Source organism: Antennarius striatus, chromosome 14 (genome assembly GCF_040054535.1).
Source record: "Antennarius striatus isolate MH-2024 chromosome 14, ASM4005453v1, whole genome shotgun sequence".
Lineage (NCBI taxonomy): Eukaryota > Metazoa > Chordata > Actinopteri > Lophiiformes > Antennariidae > Antennarius > Antennarius striatus.
The window spans coordinates 13,118,902-13,146,274 of record NC_090789.1 but is presented as its reverse complement, the minus strand read 5'-3'; the positions used below and the strand labels follow the sequence as shown (position 1 = coordinate 13,146,274).

Genomic DNA, 27,373 nt, shown 5'->3' with positions numbered 1-27,373 from the left:
CACCTCCAGCATGTAATTTTGGGAAGCATCCAAATCTGAAACAGTTTCTAAAGGGTGACAGCCAATAAATTTTTTTCAAGCACTTAAGGCTGGCTTGTTAGAGCTCACATAATTCGAACGTATATTCAGCAAAATATGAGCTGAAGCCTTAAAGTCTTAAAAGAACTTTGCACTAAAAGCAAACAAAGGAATGCGGTCATAATTATTTATCCCATTCTGTTCAAATTTTGAGGTCAGTTTTGACCTCTTGATACAAAAACAGGTTGTAGAACTTCACGGTAAAACTAACACAGTATTGTCATAAGCAGATGGGGACTTACTTGTCACAAAAAAACAAAAACAAAGCTAAAACAAATAAAAACTATCTTGAAATGAATCCGTACACCTTGACATGTCCACAGGAGGGCAGCGAAGAGTCAAAGAACAGTCAGTCAATCATCTTCAGATTACCACCGCTATATCCGCTGCAGCGGGTCACGGGGCATAGGGCGTGAGGCAGGGGATACTCCGGGCACGACGCCAGTGCACCGCGGAGCCACATACAAAGACACACAACCATGCACACACACACTCATTCCTACGGGCAATTTGGAACGGCCAATCAACCTGAAGCGCATGCTTTCGGAGGTGGGAGGAAGCCGGAGAACCCGGAGAGAACCCACACAGACACGGGGAGAGCACACGAACTCCGCACAGACTCGAACCTGGGATGCGAACCCGTGTTGTGAGACGGTAGCGCTAACCACTGCGCCACCGTGCCGCCCGAGGCAAAGAACATTTCAACCAAAAAACTAAAAATATGTCGAGAGTAACAGGTTATAGTGATAATGTACTTGGAAGCATAGGCATAAATGTACTGGTTGGTCATCTGTGAGACCAGGTGCATCGAGACAGCTTTCCATTTTTTTGTCTTTGTGTCCTTACATGTTTTACCTTGCGTAAATAATCCCTACCACGACTTCACCCATATCTTATGGTATTACCTTATTTTGTTCATCTCATTTACATAATACCATACACAAATATACACAAAATCAGTGAGAATACATACTCTGTCCATAATCGTCTTTAATTCAGCACATATACAGGTCTTGAGAGGCAACAGTAACATTTCAGCTGTGGGTGGAGATGAATTTCCGAATCAGTTTGAAATCCTGTCTTGGAGACTATGATGCTACATGAAGTCTTATTGTTTTTGGTTTCTGTTTTTAGAAAGTCCTCACCAGCTTCAGTCATCGAGGAGCATGATCCAATACTGTTGTACTGTGGCTCTCCAAAAACATTTTGAAAACTAAGAAATTTCACATGACTTTTGATCAACGCGGCAATAAGTAGAACTTCACTGAATTGTCTTTTTGTTAATTCACCCTTCAACATATGAAGATTGTTGTAGGTTTAAATTTCAGCTGTGGTTTGGCAACTAAATCTTCCCTTTGGTTCAGAAAAGACAGCAGTTATTCAAAGCAGGGCATGATATTTGCTCAAAGATTAACCTCAGATGCCTTGATAAGTTATTAAAATTAAATGACTAAGTCTTTGACGAAATAACAAAGAGCCGCAATTATATGTTAAATACAAATATGAAAGTTTTGGTGTTTTAACTACAAGATAAAAATGATTTTCGAATTTAAATTTTGTGCCAAGCTAGGTTAAATGACCCAGGCACCCAGAATGAGGTTTTTCTCATGTGTTGTAAGGTATATTTAATTATGACAGATATTTAGCATCCTGAAACTTTTTCCAAACATATTTTTGAAGTGGTGAGTTATTTGCTTTCACCTCAGCTTGATTTGTGCATCAGTGGACTTAACAATAAATAGCAAGAGATCTTGAGGTGGCAGCAACAGTCAATATGCATATCATTAATACTTGATGTTGTGAAAACAGAGGGAGAATGATAAACATGAAAACGTTGAATGTTCAGTCTCTCCTACATTTTTTTTGAACAAACAGCTTCTGTGTCTTTGTGAAAACATGTAATTCTCCATCTGCCTCGTGCCGTGTCCGGCCGTGTGACTCATGTTTCTCATGTTTACACCGTAGCGGTATTTCACCTAGCTATGATGACGAGGACTTTGCTGTAAGCCACAGCTGAACGGCCTACATCCACCCTGCTGGCAGAGCTTCGGTGTTTTCATTCCATATGATAGGAGTCACCCCGCATTCCTGTTACAACTTCTCTGTGGCGCATAAAAATCTCCTCTTGTAACCACAGCGCCATGTGTTATGAGTTTTCCCTCTGTTTGTTCCCATTTACAGCATCTCACTCCCATTTTTTGTTGCTCTCTCTCTCTCCCTCTCTCTCTCTCTCACACACACTCACTCTCTCTCTCTCTCTCTCTCTCTCTCTCTCTCTCTCTCTCATCATGTTGATAGGCCTATTTAGTCCTCATGAAAGCATTCCATTTAGGTGCATTTGAGGTCATGGTTGTCACTGACAACCGGCTGTCAAAGAGTGGAAGCCTCTATCAGTGTTGGGGGGTTTCCACACACACACAGAGCAGCTATTGATGGAGACTGCTTTATAGACCTACCAGAGGCTTAAGGTATGGTAACGAATGAGAAGAATCACCCAATTTGAAAATTAGTCTTATTTTATTTTAGAATAATTTTCTGTTTAGTTAATTAAAGTCTGCCCAACTCAAAAGCACATTTCTCTTCTTCTTTCACACACTCAACGTTTGTGGTTCACGGCGAAGAATGACGCACGTGAAGAGTCAGACATTGTAGGACTGTTTTTGTATTCAATGCTCATAGTGAAAATAAGGAATGGGACTATGTAAATGTAATTTGCGATACAAATCATCTGGAAGCCAATTATTGTCCAATGTTCAGCAAAACAGAGTGTAAAATTCTCTGCTACACATGAACTGAGAATGTGCAATGAAAATAATTATATTAATCGGGCAGAAAGAATTTGTCACGTTTTGGGGTTTTTTTCCTGCCAGACATACAGTACATATGATATTGTAATGTATACCTTAATGCGTGTGTGGATTTGATCTTAAAACATGTTGGAAAATGTAATATAAGTTAAAAAATGTTAAAAGACAAAACAAACAAAAAGTCTGAAAACCTTGACAATGGAATCAACAAATCTGCCAGAGAATGAACCTCAGAGGTAAGGCTATTCAAATGTTAATTTTCCTATTGCTATAAATTCAATATTATTTTGGACAGGATACATTTCAAATTTGATTTACAAAAATCATAATTTCTACCAGAGAATTGATTGACATTTGCACATAATATGAATAATAAAATAACATCAAAAAAGGGGGAAAATGGGGTGGGGTGGGGGGGGGACAGTTAAAGCTCTTTGAGTTGGTTGGTGTGTGTTATTAGAGCCACCGTGATCAATTCTGTGATCGTGCTTCAGTTGTGCAGAACATTTAACGTCACATGTGTGTCCTTGAATGCTGATCAGTCCTCAGAGACTTTGATTGCTAAGCGATGGTGCGCATGGTCTATTAATCTGCTCAACAGCTCACATTAATGTTTCATTTTATGATGACAATAAGGTATAGGTTGATATGACAAATTATTAGCCTTGACCACCATCTGCCTTTAATTTAACAATAAGAGACATGAGATTTTATTATCTCCACCAAGGACGTAATGCTTTTGCTGGCAATCGTTTGTTTATTTTTCTTTCACTCAAAAATCTGAAAGCTGGTTTTAAGTAATATTTCATTGGACAGCGAGTCCAATGAAAAACCCATTAGATTTTGGGGGGGGGCAATCTAGATCATCAGCTGAATCCAGAGTTATTTTAGAAGATGCGTTATTTTTGCAGGCTTGATGCAATGTTTGCTTGATGAATAATGTCGGAAATATTTCGACAAAAAAATAATACAAAGACATACTATAAGACACAGAACACATCAGGGACTGATATGGATTCAAGAAATATTCTTGATCTGAAATAAAGCGCGCGCGCACACACACACACACACACACACACACACACACACACACACACACACACACACGCACACACTCCTCCTCCTCCTTTGAAAACCTGTTCTGGAGGGAGTGACTTGAGTCATGCGAGCGTCCAATTATATGGAAGCAGCACTTATTCCACTTTATTCCGGGCTACAGTTAAGTGGCTCGAAACCTTTAGAGACACACAGGCTTGTAGTGTAAACGCAGAGCAATCGGTAGAGAGACGACACACATGTGACATGTGAGCAGAAAGCCAACGACAAAGGTAGAAATATCTACTGGAGCAAGTGAGGCGACTGGCGGCGCGCAGAGGAGACGCGGAGGATGCTCCAGATCAAATCCACGAGTTGTTTTTATCTCTCTCTCTCTCTCTCTCTCGTCTGGAAATCCACGTTTTCATATAAATGATTCATGAGAGCCTGTTTTCTATTTCTAAGGGAGTAATTGAGCAGTGAGTTGCAGTTGAAGTCGGTCACCAACAAGGCTGCAGAAAGACGAACTGGGGAGTTTGATGAGCGTTCATTTTAACCTGCACTGGACTGTCAAAGGGTTCAACTGTTGCTGCAGCCGGAGCGCACACACACACACACACACACACACACGCACACACAAACACATTCTCCAAGTGTGTCTGGCGTTCACAATGGATGTTTGACCGTCACCTGGTCCTGCATGAAGTCACAAAGCCAGTGTTGTGCAATTAACATGGAAGAGAGACTGATACTGTTGTTGATGCCTCGGATACACCATCCTGTCCTGATGTGATGCCACATTGTTGCGCTAAGGAGAATGATAATTTCCCACACCGCTGCCAGCTTTTTCATACTGGTTGATCATCTCTCTGTGTGAGACGATACAAATTTATTCTTTCTTTCTTTTTTTTTTTTTTAATTCACAAGGGATCAGTTTGGACATTTTAACTCTCCTGTAACGTCAGAACTGACAGGCTTTTTTTTTTGTTTTTTGTTTTTTTGTTTGTTATAGTGACCTTGCCCGATTTTGACTTGCATTCAGCGGGAGATCACCATGCTGATGATGATGAAGAACAGCGGCATGGAGGCGCATCAGGTTGATATCGATTCGGAATTTGAGCCTCACAGTCGGTCGCGGTCGTGCACCTGGCCGCTGCCGTGTCCGGAAGATTTCTCCGGGGGAGAAGAGGCGAGCCGAGGTCTGGCCCTGGCATCGGTCAAAGTGGAGCAGTACAACGTGCCCGCTTGCCGAGCGGAGAGAGAAGGTGGCGCACCGGCGGATATCAAACATCCTGCCGGAGCCCCGGCCCCGATCGTTCCCGCTCCTACCTGTATGTCCGGGGCTGCGCTCGACGTGGCCGGCCAGCTGCGTAAAGCCAAGTCATCCAGGAGGAACGCGTGGGGAAACCTGTCTTATGCAGACCTTATTACCCGTGCCATCGAGAGCACCCCGGAGAAGAGGCTCACCCTGTCCCAAATTTATGACTGGATGGTCCGCTTTGTTCCTTATTTCAAGGATAAAGGCGACAGCAACAGTTCAGCCGGATGGAAGGTAGGCCACATGAAAGAAATTGTCTGACAGCACATGGTGAGAGGGTTTTTGTGGAGAAGCTGCACTATATTTAGGCTTAGTCTGTGTCTGCAGTTTGACTCATTATCTGCATATTTGAAAGCCACATAATTGACCCCTGGTTCCAGGGATTTATGTCAGTTGCGTGCCCCAATGTCACTCCACACTTGTGTGAGGAAAGGGGTGGTGAGCGTGCTTGGATAAAGGTTCAGTGGGTTCATCTTAATTAGGAAATGAAGCCCATGCGTATGGGAGCAGTCACATGGAGCCAGCGTCCCAGTCCTCGTCGTTCCATTTGGGTGGACAGCTATTACGCGCTGCGACGCGTCAGTTAAGTATTTGGTTCTAACCTTAAATGTATGTGCGTTAGTGGGTCACACGGGGGACAAAGTGTGCCTCCGGCCCAATTTGAAACATCACCCAAGCCGTCGGTTGGGCGCTCAGGATAAACCATTGAGAACCACCCCGCCCCCTGCTATCCAGTGCGCGCACGCTGAATTACGCACAGGCTCTGAGAAAGCATGCACAACGGGAAGGGTTTAAAAGACAATAACAAGAGATGATGACATGAGGTGTCACAGTAAACAGATGTAACCGCAGATTATCCCTTAAATTTAAATTAATATGGGCTTTATCTAATGGATTGGTTTGGTAATCTGCTCAAATTTACCACCCATTCTGTGAGGATTAATTGTCTTTTTTTCCAAAGCCTACAGCCTTCTTCACACTCTCCTTTGTGTTCGACAAAGTTTTGCTGCTGAATAATACTTTTTGAAATTTCCTGTGTTTAAGTTACTCAAATCAGGTTTGTTGAAAATTCACTAAACTGCTAATTAAGTTTAGTAAATTCTAAATAAATGCAGACCATGGTCTGGTAAATATGGACTCTTGTTTTTGAGTGATAGGTTGAAGTCATAAAACATAACACTGTATGAGCTGCACTATATAATCACAAATAAATAGGAAAAGAGAATAAATTGTATTTCAAAATCTTAATTGATGCCTCCTCATGTATCTGGGCTTTTTGTCTTTTACTAGGAGTTTCATCAAAGGGCTGCCGGGGTTAACACTCATGTTAACGGGAGTTAATAAAATTCTGGACTCACACTGTTAACTCTAACAGAACAGGGGAGAAGCCCATTAACTGCCTTCTTGTTAAATTTGACATCGGTCTTTAACTGATTTACTGGCATTATTCAGGCATCTATCAATCAACATAATAACAACGTTAAAAGCCATCTGGGAAAATGTTTAAAGGGTCACAGCACTGATTTATGATTTTACTGTCATAATATCAGTGACCTCGCCATTGACATATTGGAATTTCCAGGCATTCAAAAACACTTTTCCTACAAGTCCTATCAGGCAACCCAACAAAAATTATTTACAGTGTTAGACTTTCTTTGTCTCTTTTTCTCTGGCTTTCTTCGAACAACCAAAACTGATGACATCACCATGGCATCATCAGGGTTATATTTTAAATCACCAAAGATCCCTCAGGGGACATTATACGATTGCTTTCCAAGACTGAGGAGGACTCCCTGTGATGAGTAAATGAAGCATCATGTCCAATATTGGTGTTTTGTTTTTGTTTTTGTTTTATTTTTTAAAATTCTTTTAAGACTTTTGAGATTGATCTGCTTTCATTTGGACATGTACAGGCTTTGAGCTGAAGGTGAACCAAATTTCCCAGTTTACTTCTCCTTAGAATCTTTTTGACATGTATTGTTATTTTCAACTCAGACACCTCATTTGGATCCATACCAGTCCTCACTGGAATAGCATTTAGATGCAGATTAATCTCAATAAAATCACCATTTGATTTGGGTCTGAGTGGAGGAAGCATCCACTGCCATTCAATCTTTATGGTATGGGGGTTTTCAAATTGGATTTAAAATGAAGCTTAATTCCTGGTGCCTTGTTTGTGCTGGATGCCCAGCGTGATACCTGCTTCACGTTCCAGCTTTGCGTGAAGGTTTTGTTTGGCTGGACTGGCAAGGGAGCTGATTGGCTGAGAGAGGCTCAAGTTTAGGGTGAAAAACAACTTGATTCAGTCACAATAACCCTCCTCCTCGAAATAAACGCGAGTAGACACACACATGTTGGACTGTAACAGTTGGCAGTGATTTTAATGAGATTCAAACCTTAGAGGTATAGAACCGTTCCACATGTCTACAATATGTGTAAGCTATCGCACATTCCTGTGTGTTTCTGCTTTGGCTGAACGGCATTGGGGAGGGGAGGTGGGTGAGTTGGGATGTACAGTACATGGGTGGATGGTTGGATGGGGTGAGTGGGAGGGAAATAAGATCCAGTCGGAGTCTTGCTATTAAAAGCAGTCTTTAAGAGCTGTTGTGTAATCCTGTCTGAGAGCCGCTGCTCAATTCAGCCGCTGGGCTCTTTGTCCTCATCAGGACCAGCAGCTTCCTACCTCTTAATACCACACGCACACACACGCACGCACGCACGCACGCACGCACGCACGCACACACACACACACACACACACACACACACACACACGTTGTGCCCACACAGTGTTGTGGTGTCATTCACTTGTTTAAGTTTCAAGCGCTAAGGCTACAGAGGTTTATTGGATTTCTTTCACACATTTCTTGCATCCAGTATGGATTTATTTGATTGTGGTCATACACCCACATAAAGACAGTACAATCCCTGTGTTGCTTAACCATATAACATGATGACTATGCATGGATTTCTCTGACTGCGCTTCACTAATTGTGGTCAAACGCTTGGGTCATGTTTGTTATTGTGTCTTGGATGAGACACTGGGTTTGGCCATATGAGGTGAGTTCGGGTCTGTAGGTGTCATGGTGATGGTGATGCATATTCTTACTTACATTTCAATTGTGGTTCTGTGTGGGAACTTGTGCTGAGCTTTGTACTGTACACTTATTTGACCCCATGCAGTGTGTAGTAGCTCTCTGACTCTACCTGTTGTCCTCACCATGCCGAGCATTTCAGTCAGGAGAGGGAAGTGAATAAAGTGAAGATAATTCTTTATTACAGTAGAAGGTGTAATAATTAGTCTGTCAGAGACCCTTTTGCGTTTAGATTTCATTGGGATCATGATCAAAGGGCATTTGTCCAGAGTGGCAGCAAAACAAATCTTCCTTTTTAGTCCAGACACTGGTGGTAGTGGTGGCTGATGACTCTGAGGATGCCAATAAAATTGGTGAATACGCAAAGACTTGAAGTGAGCAGAGCTACAGTGACTGTATTTATTTATTTTTCAGCCAAAAACCTGAAAATAAGTCTAGCAATCAGACGTGGAGTAATACTACAAATGCCAGTGGGCACAATATCCTGAAGACTCCAACACCTGGAGCCATAGGTGATAGTGCCGATTGCAAAAAAAATGTTCCTGGTCCAAAAGCAACAATGGCAACAAACAACAGACATTCCTGAGCGTGAATAACAATGACTGACTTTACTAAGACGCTCTAAGTTTGAATAAATCGAGATATAAAGGTACTAAACTGGTAGGTAGCAGCCATCGGAACAGTTTTGGTTTTGGTGTTGGTCTCATTGAGCTCGTTCTCCACCAGTGCGCTGACTTTTGTTTGGAGCATGTCGAAGCTCTGAATCCACACAGAATAATGATTAATCCTGTACGCCTGTATCTGGTAGAGCTCTGCTATACCTGACCCAAACCCAACAGACACTGACGGACAATTTGTTTTTGGATTGAACTTTGTGTTTGTGGAGCCACTTCAAATATAATTTATCCCAAAATGTCTTTCTGACTGCAGAAATCATCTGCATCCCTGTGTGTCATGTGTTCCAGGTGGATTTAAGGCATCTTGTTGATAACAGGGAAGGAGACATCTGAAACAGCTCTCTTGTTCACCTGTTCACTCCCTGTATGCTTGACTCATACTAATTACCTCTATTGTGAGCAATAAATTGAGATTTTTGACACTTATGAATCACAACTTCTCAATCCTTAATGACACCTGTTCCGTCAAACAACTGTAAATTTTATCATTTGTAAATTGCAACTCATGGGATTGTGCAACTGTAGCCTGGAGACCAAACTTGGATGTTTCTGAGTAAGAGATGTAGAACATCAAGTATTTAATTTGTCAATAGAGTAAATTGAGGTGACTTATTATTATCTTGACAAGTTTGTGTGGTTTAGTTATTGATGAACAAAACTAAGATTTCAGTGTTCTGCAAAATTTCTATGGTAAATTAACTATCAAAAATTTAATGTAAAAAAACAACAACATTTAAATAAACAGTTCATCTTTACACACTATTTAAATCCATTAGATGCCTAATATTTTTTTTTATAAAAGTTTGATGTGTTTTAAATGTAATATACTTTATGGATCGATATGCATCCAGGATACATTTTGTGAGTCTAACATGTGGAATTCAGGCGCTGGCAAACAATGTCCAAAACCGTACCTTTAATTACTATTGAGGATATTGATTCTTATTCTGTTGTGAAGATGAAACCTGATAAGATTTGAAAAAGATTATAACAAATAAGGTGATCTAAAAGTAATGTACCAAAAATTGAACAGATAATTATTGACAAAACATCTAAAAATGATACCAAATTATATTATAACATACTTTTGGGTGTGAAAATAGGATGTCCTAAAAATAGTAAGAATGACTTTAGCTTGACCTGCCTTCTTCTGTGTCCCCTGATTACTGACGTTACCACTAATATTCTACTAATCTGCTTGCGATGCATCACAATGCTCTCCACGTAAAGCATTACAGCTCACGCTGATGGCCCTGACCTTGTTCTGCTGAGATTCCTCTTGCAGGAGAGATAGAGATGGCAGATAAGGTGCACAGCACAGAGAGACAGAGAGAATAAAGACGAGGCAAGGCGACATTTTGATGAACAAGGTATTATTTGTCCTGCCAATAAAACCCTTTTTGAATTGGATTCAGAATTGAGTGGAAAACGGAGAGAGGCGGAGAGACAACAGATAGCGCGAGTACGAGAGTGGTGGCGGTAGCCCCTGCTGCTGAGCACATTGATAGCAGCCTTAATGCCTGTGATGCTCCAGTGCCAGCCGAGACAGAGGGGAATTGGTTGGAGATGGCAGAACAGGCTTAGAGGGTTCCCCGTGCCAGCCGGCCTGGCGCTGGCTCAACAGAAAGCCCTCTGCGCCGCTACACAGTTATTGTTATTATCACAAAAGGCCCAGCAGAAGGAGAGGCAGCTCTCGAGTTGGCGGGCTTGGAGCTTGGTTAACCGGGGGTGGAGAATAGGAAGAGGAATTTGGAAGGCAAAGGGTTGTTGAATCTGAGACTATATTAAAACTCATCAGATCAGTCGAGTGAAAGAAGAGAAAACAGTTGGACAGTCATCACTGGGCTGGAGTGAAAAGGAGGCCATAGAGATGGACAGATTTTGATCCGAAAGGATCAGTAGCCTTTTCAGTTGATGCCGGGCTACAAAACGCATTCAGATAGAACTATAGTAGATATCACTTGAATCTGAGGATGCCTTGGATCCAAAGGAGGGTTGCACTGGCAAGAAGAGGTGGGGTGTTTACTGGTTAAATGAGTCATAGTGGTTGGAATAGAGCATACTATTCTCCAGCATGGCTCTCACACTTCAGTCAGTTGGAATAAATCAGCTGGAATAAAATTTTGGGAAACCTTCAACAGATGGAAATTCCAGTGAGACAACCAAGTCCAGACGCACAACAGTCAGTCAAGGCCGGCAGATCCTGGGAATCATTCCTGGTTGTGTGTCATAAAATGTCAGACCAGTACGCATTGTCTCCCAAACATGAGGGTTTCAAAACGCTCTTGTGTCTGGATCGCACGATGAGCGGTTTGTGAAAAAAACTTGCGGCCCTCTCTCCTCATGATCTGAACAGGTCGGAGCACAATGTTGTATCGCCACTGATGAGTTGATGACATCAGACCTTCTCTGAAGAAATTTTTAATTACGTGGTTTTATATACTTCTGAGGGATTCAGTAAACTCTCACATCACTGGTTGTTTTCTCTTTTATGTCCCTAACATAAAACTAAAGCAGATCACGTGTAAATTTCTTCAATGCTAAAATATTTAAACTGCATACTTTATGTTGTTTTATGGGGTTTACACATTAATCAATATATTTCAAACAGCCATTGATTTTTTACATCATACTCCTATATTTGAAAAGCGTGTTTGTGTTTTTTCTCACTGTTCCAGGCCGTGATCGTGTCCTATCAACTTTCATGTGATATTAAAACCATTGGTAGACTACTGAAAATTGCTGTTATGCAATTTATAATAAAAATCTTCAAACCTGCCTTAATTTTTTAAGCTTCGTTGTGTTATTAATACTGGGTAAGGCAGGACACAGGTCTTGAATCAATCTGTGCTTTAATCAACACATCAACACTCAATGATGCAACTGTAAAAAAAAAAAAAAGGCAGGATAGGCTGTCACTGTCTGTAGGGCTCGATGGTAAGCTAATTATTATCAGCATGCAAGTTGTTTGAGTTATTGCAAACTCAAGCATCATAATAAAGCAGACTAAAGCAGACCTGATTGCTGGTGATTATTTTTTAACAAATTTAGTTTATCAGTTAATTTTACTTCTGATTTGGAAATAACAATGACTGAAGACGAATGATAACAAAGTACTTAATGTATCATTTACTTTTTCACTTCACTTTTTTCATTCTTCTTCATGTCCTTACACGTTTTTCATTCCTCGTCTGAACTGCAGCCACAATGACGTCAACCATTTTTCGTTGGCATTTTATTTAATCCACCTTGTCCATATCCATTAGCTGTCGAATGCGTACTCATGTAAATAACAGAACACTTATAAAGAAGGAACACTTTTTAATGCATAGCATGAAAGGGCCTTATCCCTGATCTGTTCTTTGTCAGGTGAAGTAGTGCCACCTACTTTCTTTTTCCTGTAAACCTGCTCCCATATTTTAGAATCTTCAGGAGTTTATGAACTTTGAACAAAAATTATTTTATAAAATTATTTGTCTTGATTTAACCTTATCTGTGACAGACAAAGCACATAAAAAACTGTGTGATTGACTCTGAATTTGCATCTTACCTAATATACATTGAACCCCCCCCCCCACCTGTACAGTAAATCCTAGTTTTAGATTATGATCCAGATCTAATTCCAGTTGTGCTCAATAAGAGGAACATCATGAGTTGTTCAATGCTGGGTGTTTTTAGTTTGATTGGCTTATTATTTTCATCCCCCACAATGAAGTGGGATGTAGGAATGGGTTCCGTCTGTCTTTTTGTGTGGGTAAGTGTGTGTGTCACACTTCAAATTGACCAAGTTTTCTCAAAACCCATTAAATAATTTGTGGAAAGCTTAACTATGTACTGTAGCAGATTGAATTTGAAAATTGCTGCAGTGAAGAAAAAAACCTTTTTAATGGAGTTATGGCCGTTGATTCAAACATTGCCACACAGCATTCCAAACTGATGTGACGTCCGTAAAGAAACCAAATCTTATGATGGTAATTGTGTTGATTTGACTGATGTTCACCAACGAACAAAACTTGTTTTGTTCCAGATGTTAGTGAACATTTCTGGTAATTAAGTGATTGTATACTTTCATCTCCAACATCTGCAGTGGTAACACCACAGGAAGCCTCTCATCTTTATCATTAATAAATGTCAAAGCTTTTCTGTGTTGAGTTTCACATGTTTTGTCCTTGTCTCAGTGTGGTTTCCCTTTGACTTCTCCAGCTTGTTCATACTACCACAGACACACAGTAAGAGAGGAGAAATGATGGTTTGAATGATTATTTGTGTTTCTAAATGCTGAGGAACTGTCAGCTTGTCCAGGATGTACCCCACGTCATCTGAGATAGGCTGCAGCTTCCCAGTGTGACCCTCTGTAGGATAAACTGTTGGGAAAATTGATGGATGAATATCTTGTATCATCTTTTCACCTCATTCATGGAAGTTTGTTGTTTTTTGTGGAGAATGTTGATTATTATATCTTTCATGATACCAGCACAGTGCTTTAAAGCCCCTAACCCAAACACTAACCTTCACTGTTTCATATGATGTTTAAAAAAACCTGCTTCAAAAATGTGATCAACCCTTCCTTGGCTCTATTACCACCCGCACAGAATTTTTCAAAATAAATAAAACATAGACAATCATACAAATCGTGGCAGAGATCATATATAGCAATGAATGGCTGCACTGAATACACATGCATGTATTGGACAGTTGAAGAAATAAAAAAACACACACACCCCAGAAACCAGCTACTGTATTGTAGAGTACAGTAATACTTTTAATTACCATGACGGCCTATTGTGAGGTAGCCTGTTGAAATGCTGTCAAGCTGACAATCAACAGTCAAATCACAGCAGCACGAATCTGTAAGAGGAAAATGTTTATTGTCATTACTCCTCTGATATCACACTAAATATTATTGTGTTTAATGACACAGTTGTGCCATTAAGTATTCAACCTAAAAACTTTCTGTTTCTTATAGTATACATCCCTTTTAATAAATAATTATGAACTCACGGTGTTTTAATTTGCTTTATTTTGAAGCTTCATGAGCACCACTTCAAGTAATGTGCTGGTCTGATTTTTCCTACAAACAGGATTCGTTTTAGATTTCTAGCACATATTAAAATGGGTTTGATAGAGGTTTGTATGGATCCAGCGTATGCGTGTGCGTGTACTTGTGTGTTTGTGTGTGTGTGTGTGTGTGTGTGTGTGTGTGTGTGTGTGTGTGTGTGTGTGTGTGTGTGTGTGTGTGTGCATCTGTTCTTGTTGTTGTATAGTCAGGCCTGATGGGAGTCCAGGTCCGCGGGGTACAGCTCTATTTAATAATTCAGATGAGGCTCATTATCAAGGCAGTGCAGATCTCTCTCTGATTCCACCTTAATTGCAGGCAGGATGTGCCTCTCAGACACTCTCAAAGTCACTCCCCCTTCTGTCTGCAGCTGACTACCAAGTACACACACACACAAACACACACACACACACATACACACACACACACACACACACACACACACACACACACACACACACACACACACACACACACACACACACACACACACTGATTCTCCTCTAGACCTCACCTCTTAGCAGTAGGTATCCTCATGATATCAGGTCAAAATACTTGTTAGAGCAGGTGAATAGATATTTGCAGAAGAGCAGATAAATCCCACTCAGAGCTCCTGACTATCGCAAAGCATCTATTCTAAGGCCAGGCGTGTTCTCCTATTATGAGTCGCTTACATTTTTAATCAGATCCTCACGAGGGCTTTCTGCTGTTGGAGGGCTCAGCAAACTAAGATGGATGGGAGGTAATCAGCTAGAGAACAGCAGCTCTGTGATTAATGCTCGCCGCCACGCTGGATGACCTGGATCACAGCTTTTCAACCCCAAATTTTCTGTAGAGCTGAAGTGAAGAGGGCGTGTAAAAAACAGAACTGCTGCTGCTTGACGTGTACTGTCAGACTTATGTTTCATTTAAATAATTGCTTGCAGAGTTTCCCCTTAGGTGATTGTAACAGACAATCAAGATTGAATCCAGTCTCGTAAAACAAATTTGTAATGCCAATGCGAGGGAGTGGGACAGAAGATAAAGTATGAACTAACCTGCCATGACTTATCAATGTCTAAAGATTCCTCTGAAAGATTCATTGTTAATGCTGAGATATGATTTCTGTGAATAAATGTTTCATGTATTGCTCCTACAGCTGCACTTTTTGTTGCTTGGATTTTTAGGGGAATGAGCTTTTGTAATGGGTAGACATCTCTTTCTTCTGTAAAATGCTTCTCGAATGTTTTCATTCTGTTTACTGGATTTAAAGTATACTGTACAATATTGTCATAAAAAATGCATAGCCTCTAAAGTAATTCCTCTCAATCTTCAACTCTGATGCACTGGTAATATATGACTGAGTTTTGATCTGAAGATTCTGCCCTCTGCCGGTATATTCTTCATCTAAGACAAATGTTTTTACACTGTAGGTTTGAATTTTGGTTTGTCTGTTAGTATGTTTTTAGCCAAAAACTGTTGGATTGATTGCCCCCAAAATATTTTTAGAAAGATGGGCTAAGGACGGAATTTTAATTTTGGTCCCCATCTTGATCAAGAAGCACACTCAGCTAAAGAAGGTATTAAAATCAGGCCAATGGTTTTAACTGCAGTGGTAGAGAGAATGTTCCCACTTTATTTTGTTATGAATGTCAAAAGTATAGCACAGGACTTGGAAGTAAAGATGCATTATGTCTCACATGAAGCATCAAGAAACCGTTGTGAAAAGCAAACAGAATGCTAGATGAAGTTCCTGTAGAGATAAACACACTTTGATAAAGAAAGCAGTGTAATTGAGTGTGGATAAGGAAATGCTTGGGAAGATGAGGTCAATGCAGGTTGTCTATCCTTTAGGCAGAGCTGGAGGTGAGTTTTGAAGATTAATGTCTGTCAATAACACCGTCACCTGAATGCTCTCATTGCCTGATGTGATACGGCCTAGCCAATAGGCATGTAATAAACCTGTAATAATCCAGGTTTAAAATGATACATAAAAAAATGTACCAAAAAAAAAAAAAAAAGGACAGTTGAAATGAGAAAAGGTTCCAGACCAGACTTCCCTTCTGATTAATGGGAAAACTAAAATCCTGATAAATTCAGCTTGTAATTGTGATGTAAAAAAGTCCACATATTTTTGATGATGAGCTCACATCAAGAAAGGTTCACACCGGGTTTTCTGGTTTCCTCCCATCTCCAAAAACATGCAGCTTAGGGTAATTGTTGTCCGTAGGTGTATCAACGTATGTTTGTTTGTCCTTGCGATGAGCTGGCGTCTCATCTGCGGTATATTCTGCCTCTCACCTGTATTAAGGATAGGCTCCAGCAGACCTGTGTAAAGAAAATTGATTTTTTAAAATACATTTTAATGGGTCACCATTACTTGGCCACTGCGTATTAAGTATTTAATTAATCAGCACTTGTGCCTGTAACTAATGTTGTATTATTTGAGTATAAGCTTAGACAGAGAGGTGCAGTGTTGGCCTGGAAACACCCACTTAGTGTAGATCTGGAAAAACAAATCCAGAAATTCTTTTTAATAATTTTTTGAACATGCAAGATTTAGGTTCTTCGATATTTCCTATATTTTTAGAATGGTGAGCAATGCTGACATGTCGTTGTGGTGGTCTTTATCATTTTCTGCACCTTTGATCAGTTGCATTCACTGAATGCATCACCTTTAAGTAGACAAGGTGTGGAAATGTAGCTCACTTGACAACATTTGTGGAAAAGTCTAATGTGGATGATTTAGTTTGAATGAAGTAAAGGTATTTATAGTGTAACTCAATGAGTTGCACTGTGTGTGTGTCTGCATCATAGATGGTTCTTTCATAGTGAAAAGTGTCAAGTGCACACTCCAGGGGAACTAAAGGTAAGTACAAATAATTTCTGAATTGTTGCATTTGAATTTTTTTACAAATTACAAAGGGATGCATGTGAGCCATGTCCTCACTTCAACAGTTGTGTTTAAGGTAGGAAGAGAGTTTCATTCTTACATGAGGCCAGTGTAGCCAGAGTAACATGATACGAAAAGTAGCAGAAGATTGAAAGTAGAATTGAAAAATATATTTGTACGCTGATGCTGCAATTGTCAAAATTATTGATTGTATTGCTTACAGGGCATTTATAAAACACTATGCTCTATGATTTTGCTACGCTATCAATCACCTTTAATTTGTATTGTTCTCAGCTTAGTTTAGTTGTGTTCAGGTGATGTTCGGCATCAATCAAGTCACATTCATGTGCAGGCAATTGAATTCATTTTCATTGTCTTTAATTGCACTTTGATCATAGTTGATAAAAGCCGGTTGAAAAATAAATCCATTAGTACCGTAAGAAGAGGATCATTTGCTGTGTTTTAACAAGACTTATTTGCTCATTGCTTTTGTTAAAAGAAAAAGTCTCTAACAGCAGTTGCTACTCTGGGGAAGGTGTCTGCTAACGATGTCTAGCTGAGCACAGACACAGAAAAAGAACATGTCTGCTGTCTGTTGTCAGCACAAAGAAGGGTCAGAGAAGAGTATCTTCACTTCATGAATATTCATCAGTCCAACGGCATATTTGGACAAATTACTATAAAAGCTTTTCAAGCTGGCGGTGAGTGGCACTGATTCACTATATACTCATTTTTGACATTATTAATGAAACGTTATTAAACTGATTGAGAGCTAAACAGCTTTACAATATGGGATGTACATATCATATCACTTGTGAGAGCGCGTGATGTATCGCTGAGGGCCGTCGAGGAGGCAGACAGAGGTTAGAAGCGTAAGACGGCCTCTCCGTGGATTTCTGTGTCAGTTTGATGAAAATAGGTCAGGATTCAGAGCTTGCCAGAGCCCGCCTGACGACAGCTAGCCTTGTATGAACTCCAGACTCTTTCTGTCACCCCCACCCCCTACCCCTGCTTCACCTCCCCTTCTCATTCTTCTGTAATCTAAACTCTGTCCTCCTATCCTCAGTCTCTCTCCGTGCTTTGGCTTCTATTGCTCAAACCTCATGTATAGAAATTCAAATCTGCGGGCAAAGATTATGCCCACTCCTTCACAGAAATTTCACTTAAATCCACAATAGTCAGCGCCTGGTTGAATTTATGTGATTTAGATGTACTTTTGAGTATTGTAGTCCTGGATTCAAGAGAGAAAATAGAACTGCTGCAAAGTTTTATGAGGATAATATTTCACCCGTGACCAGCAGTGACCTCTCTTAGCATAAAGGCTACAGTATGTTTGGTCACCACTAGAAGGGCTTGATGTATTACTCTCCTGCAGACCATGTCCTCATCTCCCTTGACTGCCACACTTTAAAAATGACTCTCTAAAAGGTGAATTCAATTACAGATGAGCCAGTTCAGCATGTACTTACATCTGAGGCAATAGTTACCTTTGGCTTGTGGAAAATTGGATGTATATAATTATTTATTGTAGCTAAGATCAAGATGAGAAAAAATGAAGAATAGTAATAATATTACAGAGAATTGTCTTACAAGAATGTAGAATGACAAACGTCATACAATTGAAATAAATCTGTAATTTTACAGTAAAAGTACATGTCAAGGAAGATGTGAAGGAATTATTGTTTAATATTGTTTACTGTCATGGATGCAGCTTTGCATTCTTTTAATCAGTATTTTTGTCCGGGCATGCTGGCATAGAGCTTCAGATAACTGTTGTTTAGGGTTAGGGTTAGGGTTAGGGTTAGGATGGTCGTCATTCCTCTGTGCCCATGCATGTGAAGCAGGAAAATCAGTTTCCTGGTTGGTGGAATCATACAATCACGACCGTCATTTTAATATTTTGATATTTTAATATTTTGTTTGCATGATACATTTTCCTAAATAAAGTTGTGTTGAATACATTTAGAATCAACTAACCACCACATAAGATGGAGTGTAGAGGTTTGTCTCTTGTATATTTTCCACTGTTGTATATGATATAGTATATAGATGATGCAAAGGAAGTCAGTGGGGCTCTTAAATTATTTTTTGCTCCGAGACTACCATATGTTTTAGATCAGTAAAGCTAACATGTTGCAATGATAGTAATCATGTCTGTTTATGCCCGAAGAGAAGACCAACAGAAGTGTCAGCACAGCCATACTCCGCTATTGTGTTTCAGCTCTGCTCAGTCTCATTTGTCCAACATCTTTTTCCTCCTGTCAGCCTCTACCTTATGAAGTGTTAGATTGCACGTCCCTAACTGATTTATTGGCCCTCTGAAAGTCTGACTTCATCAAATCCCTGATACCGCTAGTCATATATACTGTCTTTGATGAGTGCCACCAAAGTCGATGTGTGGATTTAATAGCAGCATTAATCTGCCTGTTTAATGGTGTTGTTGAGTGGAAGGTGGTCACCACAAGATGCAGCACTAAAAGATGAGTTATGGGCCCAGCCGGTGAGTGATGAAAGGGCAAAATGCAAAACAGAGATGTGGAGGAGAGTGGCGGAATTAAACAAGGTCTTTCTATACGGACTACTTAAGAGATGACGGACAGAGGCATGGTGTGATCTAGACGCTGCTTTCAAACATGCAGTGAGTTGCCATCTATTGCTAGGTGTTGCTAAATACATGCTTGAGGTGCTATTTGCTTGTTAGCGAAGTTTGCTAAAAGAGCACGTGATTGTTTCTCTTGTGAAATTGTCTTTCTTTTCCCATCTCATAGTTTACTTAACGCATGAGCTTGCTCTCCTGAAATATCATATCAAAGTTTTTTTTCTGGTGTTTTCAGAAACAGTCAACATTGTGACAGGTTGATTTTGGTAATTAGGTCCAGTGAGAACAATGTTCTGTGTTTAATTGGCTAAGAATAGGTTTACAGAAGTATAATAGGATCATAATATGATCATATATTCACTGACGGTGTTGTTAGCCTGTAATTGGATGCTAGATCTAAGTATTTACTTTCACACTCACTCTTTTAGCACAAAAACACACACTATAGTATACTACTACTACCTGTACTTCATCTAATCATTACCCGGCATTGTAATGCAACTTAATACTTATGCTGTGCTACATTTAAATGTATTTACTTGCTCATTACATGTACATATTAAAAAACGAGATGATAAATAATAAGAAATTTCATTTTCATCAGTAGAAGTTTGTTTGCTTGTATGCAGTATTAAAGAAAGGTTGCTTAATAAATCTCTACGGAATTTGGTGAGATTATCTGTTAGGGTCTAGCAAGAACTCCCTGACTGTAGGGCTGATACATAAATTTTTCTTGACATTATTATATTATTAATTATACAGAAACTACTGAACTAGTTGATGCAAAATGTTAGAGATGTCTGAGGCAAGGGTCAAGATAATCAGGATAATGTAGTCATCTCTTTGTGATCCATTCATTCATCTTCCGAACCACTTTATCCGCCCCTAGCGGTTCGCGGAGAGCCGGAGCCTATCCCAGCTGTCATAGGGCGTGAGGCGGGGCAAAATCTGGGCGCAACGCCAATGTGCCACAGAGCCACACAAAAAGACAGACAACCATGTACGCTCACACTCACACACAATGGGGAATTTGGAAAGGCCAAATACTGATCCAAATACTCAAATATTTTGTTATCGAGTAGAATTAGTTTTTAAAAATATTAACATTTCCTTCGTACTTTTGTGCAACAATCTAGAAATGTCATGCAAGACTCTGACGGGATGAATTATTACATCTCGCGAAGCAATGAGGTATTGTAATTGTCAGTGTTCGTCCATCCGTCTGTCTGCCAAATATCTTCACAACCGTTGCATAAAGAAAGATGAAACAAAAAGCACACTACTCGGGTGGCAAAGAGGATGAAAATGAGATGATGACCTTGAGAAAACTAGGCCAAGGTCAAATTTCAACTTTTGTACTCATTGCAGATTTTTGGAAGGCAGTCACATGATACTGTTCGCACATTCTATTGGCTGCTGCATCTGGAAGTGCGCTACGTTATTTGAGTCTCGGACTTCTGTGAGACACACAAGTGCTTTAAACAGTCATTAAGAGTGTGGGAAAAGGTAATACAGATAGAAGGTGGTTTAATATCAGTATGGGGAGGGTTCATAAACGTGTAAGTTATGGTAAGTAATAAATAGTTTGTTGCACTATCGTGAAATTTGTTAATCGCGCGTGGTTCCTGGAACGCATTAAACACAAGGAAGGACGGGGCACTCTATACCTTTTTAGGTACACATCTGAAACCTGATGAGATATAATCACAAAACAAAAGGCAACATTTTCAGGAAGCCAGAGGCACCAAAATGTGTAGGTCAGGGTAAAATGTTGAATTCAGCGGTGTCGCGGGATGTTGCAGTGTCAAACTGCCTTGTTTTAACGATAGCGCTCTTCTCAATGTAGAGCTTTTCAATAGTGATTTGTAGATAGCATGATCTCATAGTGGGGCAGCACAGTGGCACAGTCGGCAATGCTGTTGCCTTACAACAAGAAGCGTCTTAATCTTTATCGGTGCAGAGTTTGCATGTTCTCCACGTGCCTGCATGGCTTCCTTCCACCTCCAAAACATGCAGCTTATTTGAATTGGTCACACCAAATTGTCAGTAGGTCTGAGCGTAAGTCGTTGTTTGTCTTTTGTGTGGCCTTGTGATGAGCTGAAGTCTTATCCGGAGTGTACACTACGTTTTACCTGGCTGGGATAGGCTTCATCTTGATCCATCCAGACGATTCCGATCGTCTGGATCCATCATCTCATAGCATGAAAGGATCATATTTGGGATTTGTACGTCTGCATTGGCTTTTGTGAGGAGCTGCTCAAAAACATCCAATAAAGGTGAATTGGTGACTCCACATGACCAAGACATGAATGTGAGTATGGATATGTTCATCTTCATATCTGTCAGGCTTGTAATGATGGGATTTTCGTCTAATGTCAGACGGGATAGTCTCCAAACCCCCATGACTGTGTAAAGCGCAAACAAATGGATGAATGGCCGTACATGGAATGGTGCGTTATTCATTGTGGTATTGCTACTCAAGTAAAAGATCAGATGGCCATACTTCTTCCACCAATGCTCAAGAGGTACCTACACATGTCTCTTATATACAGTATATTTCAAAGGAAAATATTGTGTTTAATTGATACAGGAGGATGGATTTTCTGGTCATGAACTACTCAACCTGTGACATCAGTTTTAATATAGCAATCCTGGCTCTTTGGGGAAGTTTCGTCAAGTCTGAGAACATAATTATGTCAAACTGCGGCACCAACTTGCAATATGGGAGTTTTAAGATCTCATGTGTTTGGGGAGAAAGTAGCAGTCCGGATATCTCTGCCTCTGCTTTTATTTAGATAATTATTTCCAGTCCCCACAATTCATGCATTCGTATAATACTAAATTACAGAGGTAGGCCTTTGAATAATACTTTGAATATACAGACTTAATATTCATTAATCTCATGACAGTCTAATATATTGTTTCAATCACAATGTCTTGTACTAACGGCTGTTATTATTTCAACTATGAACTCTTTCTGGAGTTTTAATGCCCCATGAGGAAGTATCAGTCTTATTTGAGCAATATTCTAATCACACAGTGTTGCAGCTTCGCTCCGGAGATATTGACAGATGTGATGGCAGTTGAAGCCTCCAGTAATGAAGCTGATGGGAGGACAGAGGGGGACAGGATGGTCATAGCGGTGTGTTCACGTGACTGAGCAGCGCACAGGCCTGTCGGCGTGATTCTCTTGGACAGATATTAAAGACGCAGCGCTGAGGCCTTCCCTCCGCTCTGTCCCTGCACTCCCTCTCTGTTCTCCCTTTCCCTCTCTTTCCCTTTCTCTCTCTGTCTCTGCTAATGATCTGCTCCGCCTGTCGCTGCCTGGCTGACTGATGCCCACTGACAGCCCCACTCATGCGGAAAGACTGCACCCCTCCTCCCCTTCACACACATGCACACACACACACACTCACAGAGTAATGAACTCCTACACATCACGACACTACATATTTACTATGCAAGTGTTACACACATGCCCCATGCACGCCAACTTAAGTAAGCACTCACGGTGAGATAGATAGATCTGCATTAACAAATCACGCCCATTTGTTCACTCACATGTCAACAGACATACTGTATGTAGAGCAGAGGACAAACACATAAATATATGTTACCCTCGTCCTCTACACTCTACGGCGTCCTTATGGAGCCGCTAACTTATCATCCTTGCATTTTTATGCAAATTACATCGTATTGAATTAGACTGGCTGAATTGAAAGTGACACATTTCAGGGAATTTCCCGCAGTGTTGCAAAATAATTTTCTGCTTGCCTGAGGCAGAAAACTTTTTTAGTTGATGAAGAAATAATGTAATGATTGGAGAAGGGATTTAGTTATTCCGAATGACTGATGAAGCAGGTTTGACATAAACATGCTAAATGTCTCCACGTCAAGATTAGCATTGAGGGCATGATGTCTTTTCAACTTCTAGAAGAGAGGTGTACTGTAGATGTATCTGCACTGTATAGAGTTGAACATACAAGGTTTCCAAGTATGAATTAGTGCTGAAACAATTAATTCACTATTTGGTTGAAGCAATATGATTAAAAACAATACAGAACTTACAGCTTTCCATGGATCTCGGACAACAATAGACCCCATTGAAGTGAACTTTCTTTTTTTTTCCCCCAGTGTTTTCTTTATTTGTCAGAGAATAATTAATGAATCTTAATGGTAATAAACAAGTACATTTAGGAGGTTGATCTCTGGATATGTATCAGTTTGAAATGGTTGGCTGTTACAAATCCAGTAACAGTAAATTAATCTTACAGGTTTGAGTTTGATTATGGACATGCATTTTACTGCCTTTCTATTTAAAGTTGTCTCTTAAGTGTTTTTGTTTGGTTGAATATATCCTTTTACACCTGTATTGCCATGAAAGTCTGTAAAAGTGTGTGTAACACAATTTCTGTTGTGCAAAAATCCATCTGTGTATGGAGGCACCCAACTCAGTGTAAACAGATCCCCCGGTTCCTGCTCTCCTCATACTTTCAGCCTGTGTTCTGTCCTGCTTTCCAGGAATCAATAGAGTATCATCTTATTATGGTGCATTTCTATCAAACATTATCTGATGGCAGATATTTCTGTATTTATAATGACTATTAATTCATATACAAATAATCAATAAAAACCTAGATACAAAAATTTGAGTCTGATTCGTTTTGCCAACACTGAGCAAAAAAATAAATAAATTATATCCCTTCTTTGGTAGGTAGAATTTTCTCCCAGACTAAACTATTTTATGTATTTATTCACTCATTAGCCAATCTGTGATGAGGTAGAAAACACTCCAATGGTGCTCAGAAATAAATCATCACCACTTCACATATTTAGCAACACCTCCAAATTGCAGCTTCTGAATGTAGCCTACTTTCTCCATAAACTAACTTAAAGTCTGATTTCTTTCATTACAGTGTACCCTAGCTCTCACAATTCTCCTGCTGTTCCTTCTCTCCACTAATTGGCCCTGGCTAATAATAAACAGTCATACATATGGAAATCTGATCAAAATAACTTATTTCAATCAATTCAGGGCTATTTGCTTCCATAGGCATCCACTGTGGTACTGATTAAGTTTACAATTAATCCATTGCTCATCACAGAAAGACATTGACTTGATATTTGCTCGTATTTGATTTTTAATAACATACCTATTTTTCTAACTGTGCTCGGCTCAGACCCGCCTTAGCATCTCAACATCGGCGGCTACCAGGGGAGCTTCAGGGAGGAAGGAAATGAGGTCAATAAGCAACGGTATGATCCAGGGCGACACCCCTGGGCTCCCCAGCATGCACGCAGTCCACGATCCCCCAGCTGATCGCTCAGCGTGGTCGTTTCACTCAGCTGGGGCAGACGAGGATCTGCAAGGCTTGCCGGTTCTGGCTTAGATTAGACCCGGAGTCTCAGCCAGGTAATTCAGCACTGTTGAATATCTGGGCTGGAGACCAATGTGAAAGAGTTGCAGAGGGATACAAACTCTGCTATGGAAGGTTAGCACAGATTAACAGTGTTTTTAGTGAAATATTTGGTCTTAATTTCTTATACTTTAGATATTAAGGTTTTTATAAAGAGACTCTTTTATGTAATTCAGTAAAAAATCATGCCCTAGACTAACATTAAGTATAAAGCATTCCTTTTCCAGAGATGAACAATCCTGGTTGTGTGTGTTACTAAGCAGCTGATAAATAAACACACTAATAAGTCAATGACTTATATTTTAGGATCATTTACAACTACAGAAGAGCGAGCATTTATTAATCACTCATCAGTAGAGAGGGTTTGTTTTTCTTTTGCCTGACAAAAGTTTCTAGCATCATTACGCAAAAAGAACAGGAATTTGGTAAACCAATGGCAAAAAGCCAGGATTTTCTTCCACATTTTCTTGAACATGTTTTTTTTCTGCTGAACAGATTTTTGGCAAAACTTTGTGGTGGAGCCGGCATGTGAAACAGACATGTGGGATTGTTTTTTTTTTTGTAAAATCCTGAAGTATTTTGTTCTAACAACTCAGGCCATGAAATGAAACTATTTACTTCACTGTGCCAGGTCAAGAGGTCATGATCTCAAAATGCATATGAATGCATAATTGTGATGTTTTCCATGTGTTATGGAATAACAGGTAGTTAGGAAAGTACACACTGACATGTTGCTACACATTCTGCCCGTCAAATATACACAAAAATCTAAGCATGAATAAAAGAATGGAGTTGTTAATGACCAACTGACACCCCCAAAAAACAGGACCCCCCCCTCAAAAAAAAAAAAAAAAAACTTTACTAAATGCATTTCCATTTTGTTTCAATTAACAGGGTGGTTTCAAACTTTGTTAGCAACAGTCGGACTGGAGAGAACAGAGAAGTTACTCCTCGGTTCAAGAAAACGTGGCAGTGGTTAGATGTGTAGCAGGAAGAACTTCAAGCCTCTAATGAAGTTTCTCGTCTACTCTTTGAAAGACTGAACGCTCTGCTGTTCTCCACCCCTCAGCTACCAGCTTGACCCCCCCCCCACTCCTTCTACACACAGACACACACACACACACACACACACACACACACATGCAGACACTCACACACAAAAAAAACACACATTCCAGCATCCCCATTAGCAATTCATGAGCAGCGTCTCATTAGACTTTAAGTTTTACCATAGGCCTCTGAAGTATATGGCTGGAGCAGTTATTAATATTTCATAGTCTCCCATTGAGGAGCTAAAAACGAAGACGACCCGCTTCCGCTACAAAGTGACTCGCGCGCCTCTTTTTTTCTTGTCTTCCACTTCTTCTACTTTACCCCGTTTTTTCCCTGTTCGTTAGGCTGTCTCTCTCTTCCCTTCTCCTCGCCGTTCGCTCCTCTGCCACCGCTGCTTTCGCTTTTCAGTTTCCTCGCTTCCGATCCTTCCCTGCCACACAGACCTTAACTCAAACTGACTTAATTGGGCTGTCTTTGTTCTGGGAAATGTGGGCATACCTTCCCCTTTTCCCCAGCACAACGGAGAAAAAGGGAAGAGAAGTAGGAAGTGAAGAGGGGAGGGAAGTGACAGAGGAGGAGGGAAACGATGGAAGAGGAACCTGAATGAACCCTTATTGCTCCATGAGTACCCCTGTGCCATGTTCAGCTTTTTGGGGACTCATGAGTGGGGGTGGGTTGGGTTATTATGTGTGAAGAGAAATATGGGGAGGGGAGTCTCAAGGGTTCATGGGGTGTCTGTCAGACTGGCAGACAGGAGCTCTGCCCCCGAAACAAACCCATGCATTAATAAGTCAATAAAGCCATATCTGTGCAGTGTGTGTATGAGTGTGTGTGTGTGTGTGTGTGTGTGTGTGTGTGTTCGTGCGTGTGTGTGTGTGTGTGTGTGTGTGTTGTTGTTTGCGCGTGCAAGTGTATGCAAAAGAGAGAAAAAGAGTGAAGGGAGGGAATAGGAGAGCATCAGATGAGGGTGAAGTCGATGAAGCTCCTTTTTTCCCAGCGTCTGTGACAATTAGACAGACGCCACATTCCGTCACAATGAGAAACAGACGGAGGAAAAGAGAGGACGAGTGATCAAAACCAGAGAAAGAGGAAGAGAGTAGCGTTTTGAGTCATTCCAGGATGTTTGCACATTGCACGAAATTCATCCAAAGCAACAGTGTGTATAGGGGTTCAGCAAGGGCTTCAAACTGAACCCAGATGAACCCACCTAAACCCAACTGTGAATGTGGGTCCAACGTCCAACTTCGACCTCAGGCAACTGATGATGCCACCTGTGTCCATGTGTTCATTGCTCGGTTTGTCAGCAGGATTAAATACAAACTACAGAACAGATTTCTGTGAATAATGTTAGGAGGCTGGTATTTTGA

The 27,373-nt window shown here is 40.4% G+C and overlaps 1 protein-coding gene across 2 annotated transcripts in view; it reads left to right on the top strand.

Annotated features, from left to right (window-relative positions):
• The first annotated feature begins 4,128 nt into the window (after positions 1-4,128).
• The window catches only part of foxo6b (forkhead box O6 b), a 40,972-nt gene continuing 17,727 nt past the window's right edge, over positions 4,129-27,373 (top strand). The window contains exons 1-2 of one of the 2 annotated variants that reach the window (XM_068333796.1): positions 4,130-4,793; positions 4,933-5,472. In XM_068333796.1, the coding sequence (XP_068189897.1) occupies positions 4,975-5,472 (498 nt within the window). In that variant the 5' untranslated portion in view covers positions 4,130-4,793; positions 4,933-4,974. Of the gene's footprint in view, positions 5,473-27,373 lie in introns of both variants that reach the window. The other variant, XM_068333798.1, reaches the window with a different exon arrangement.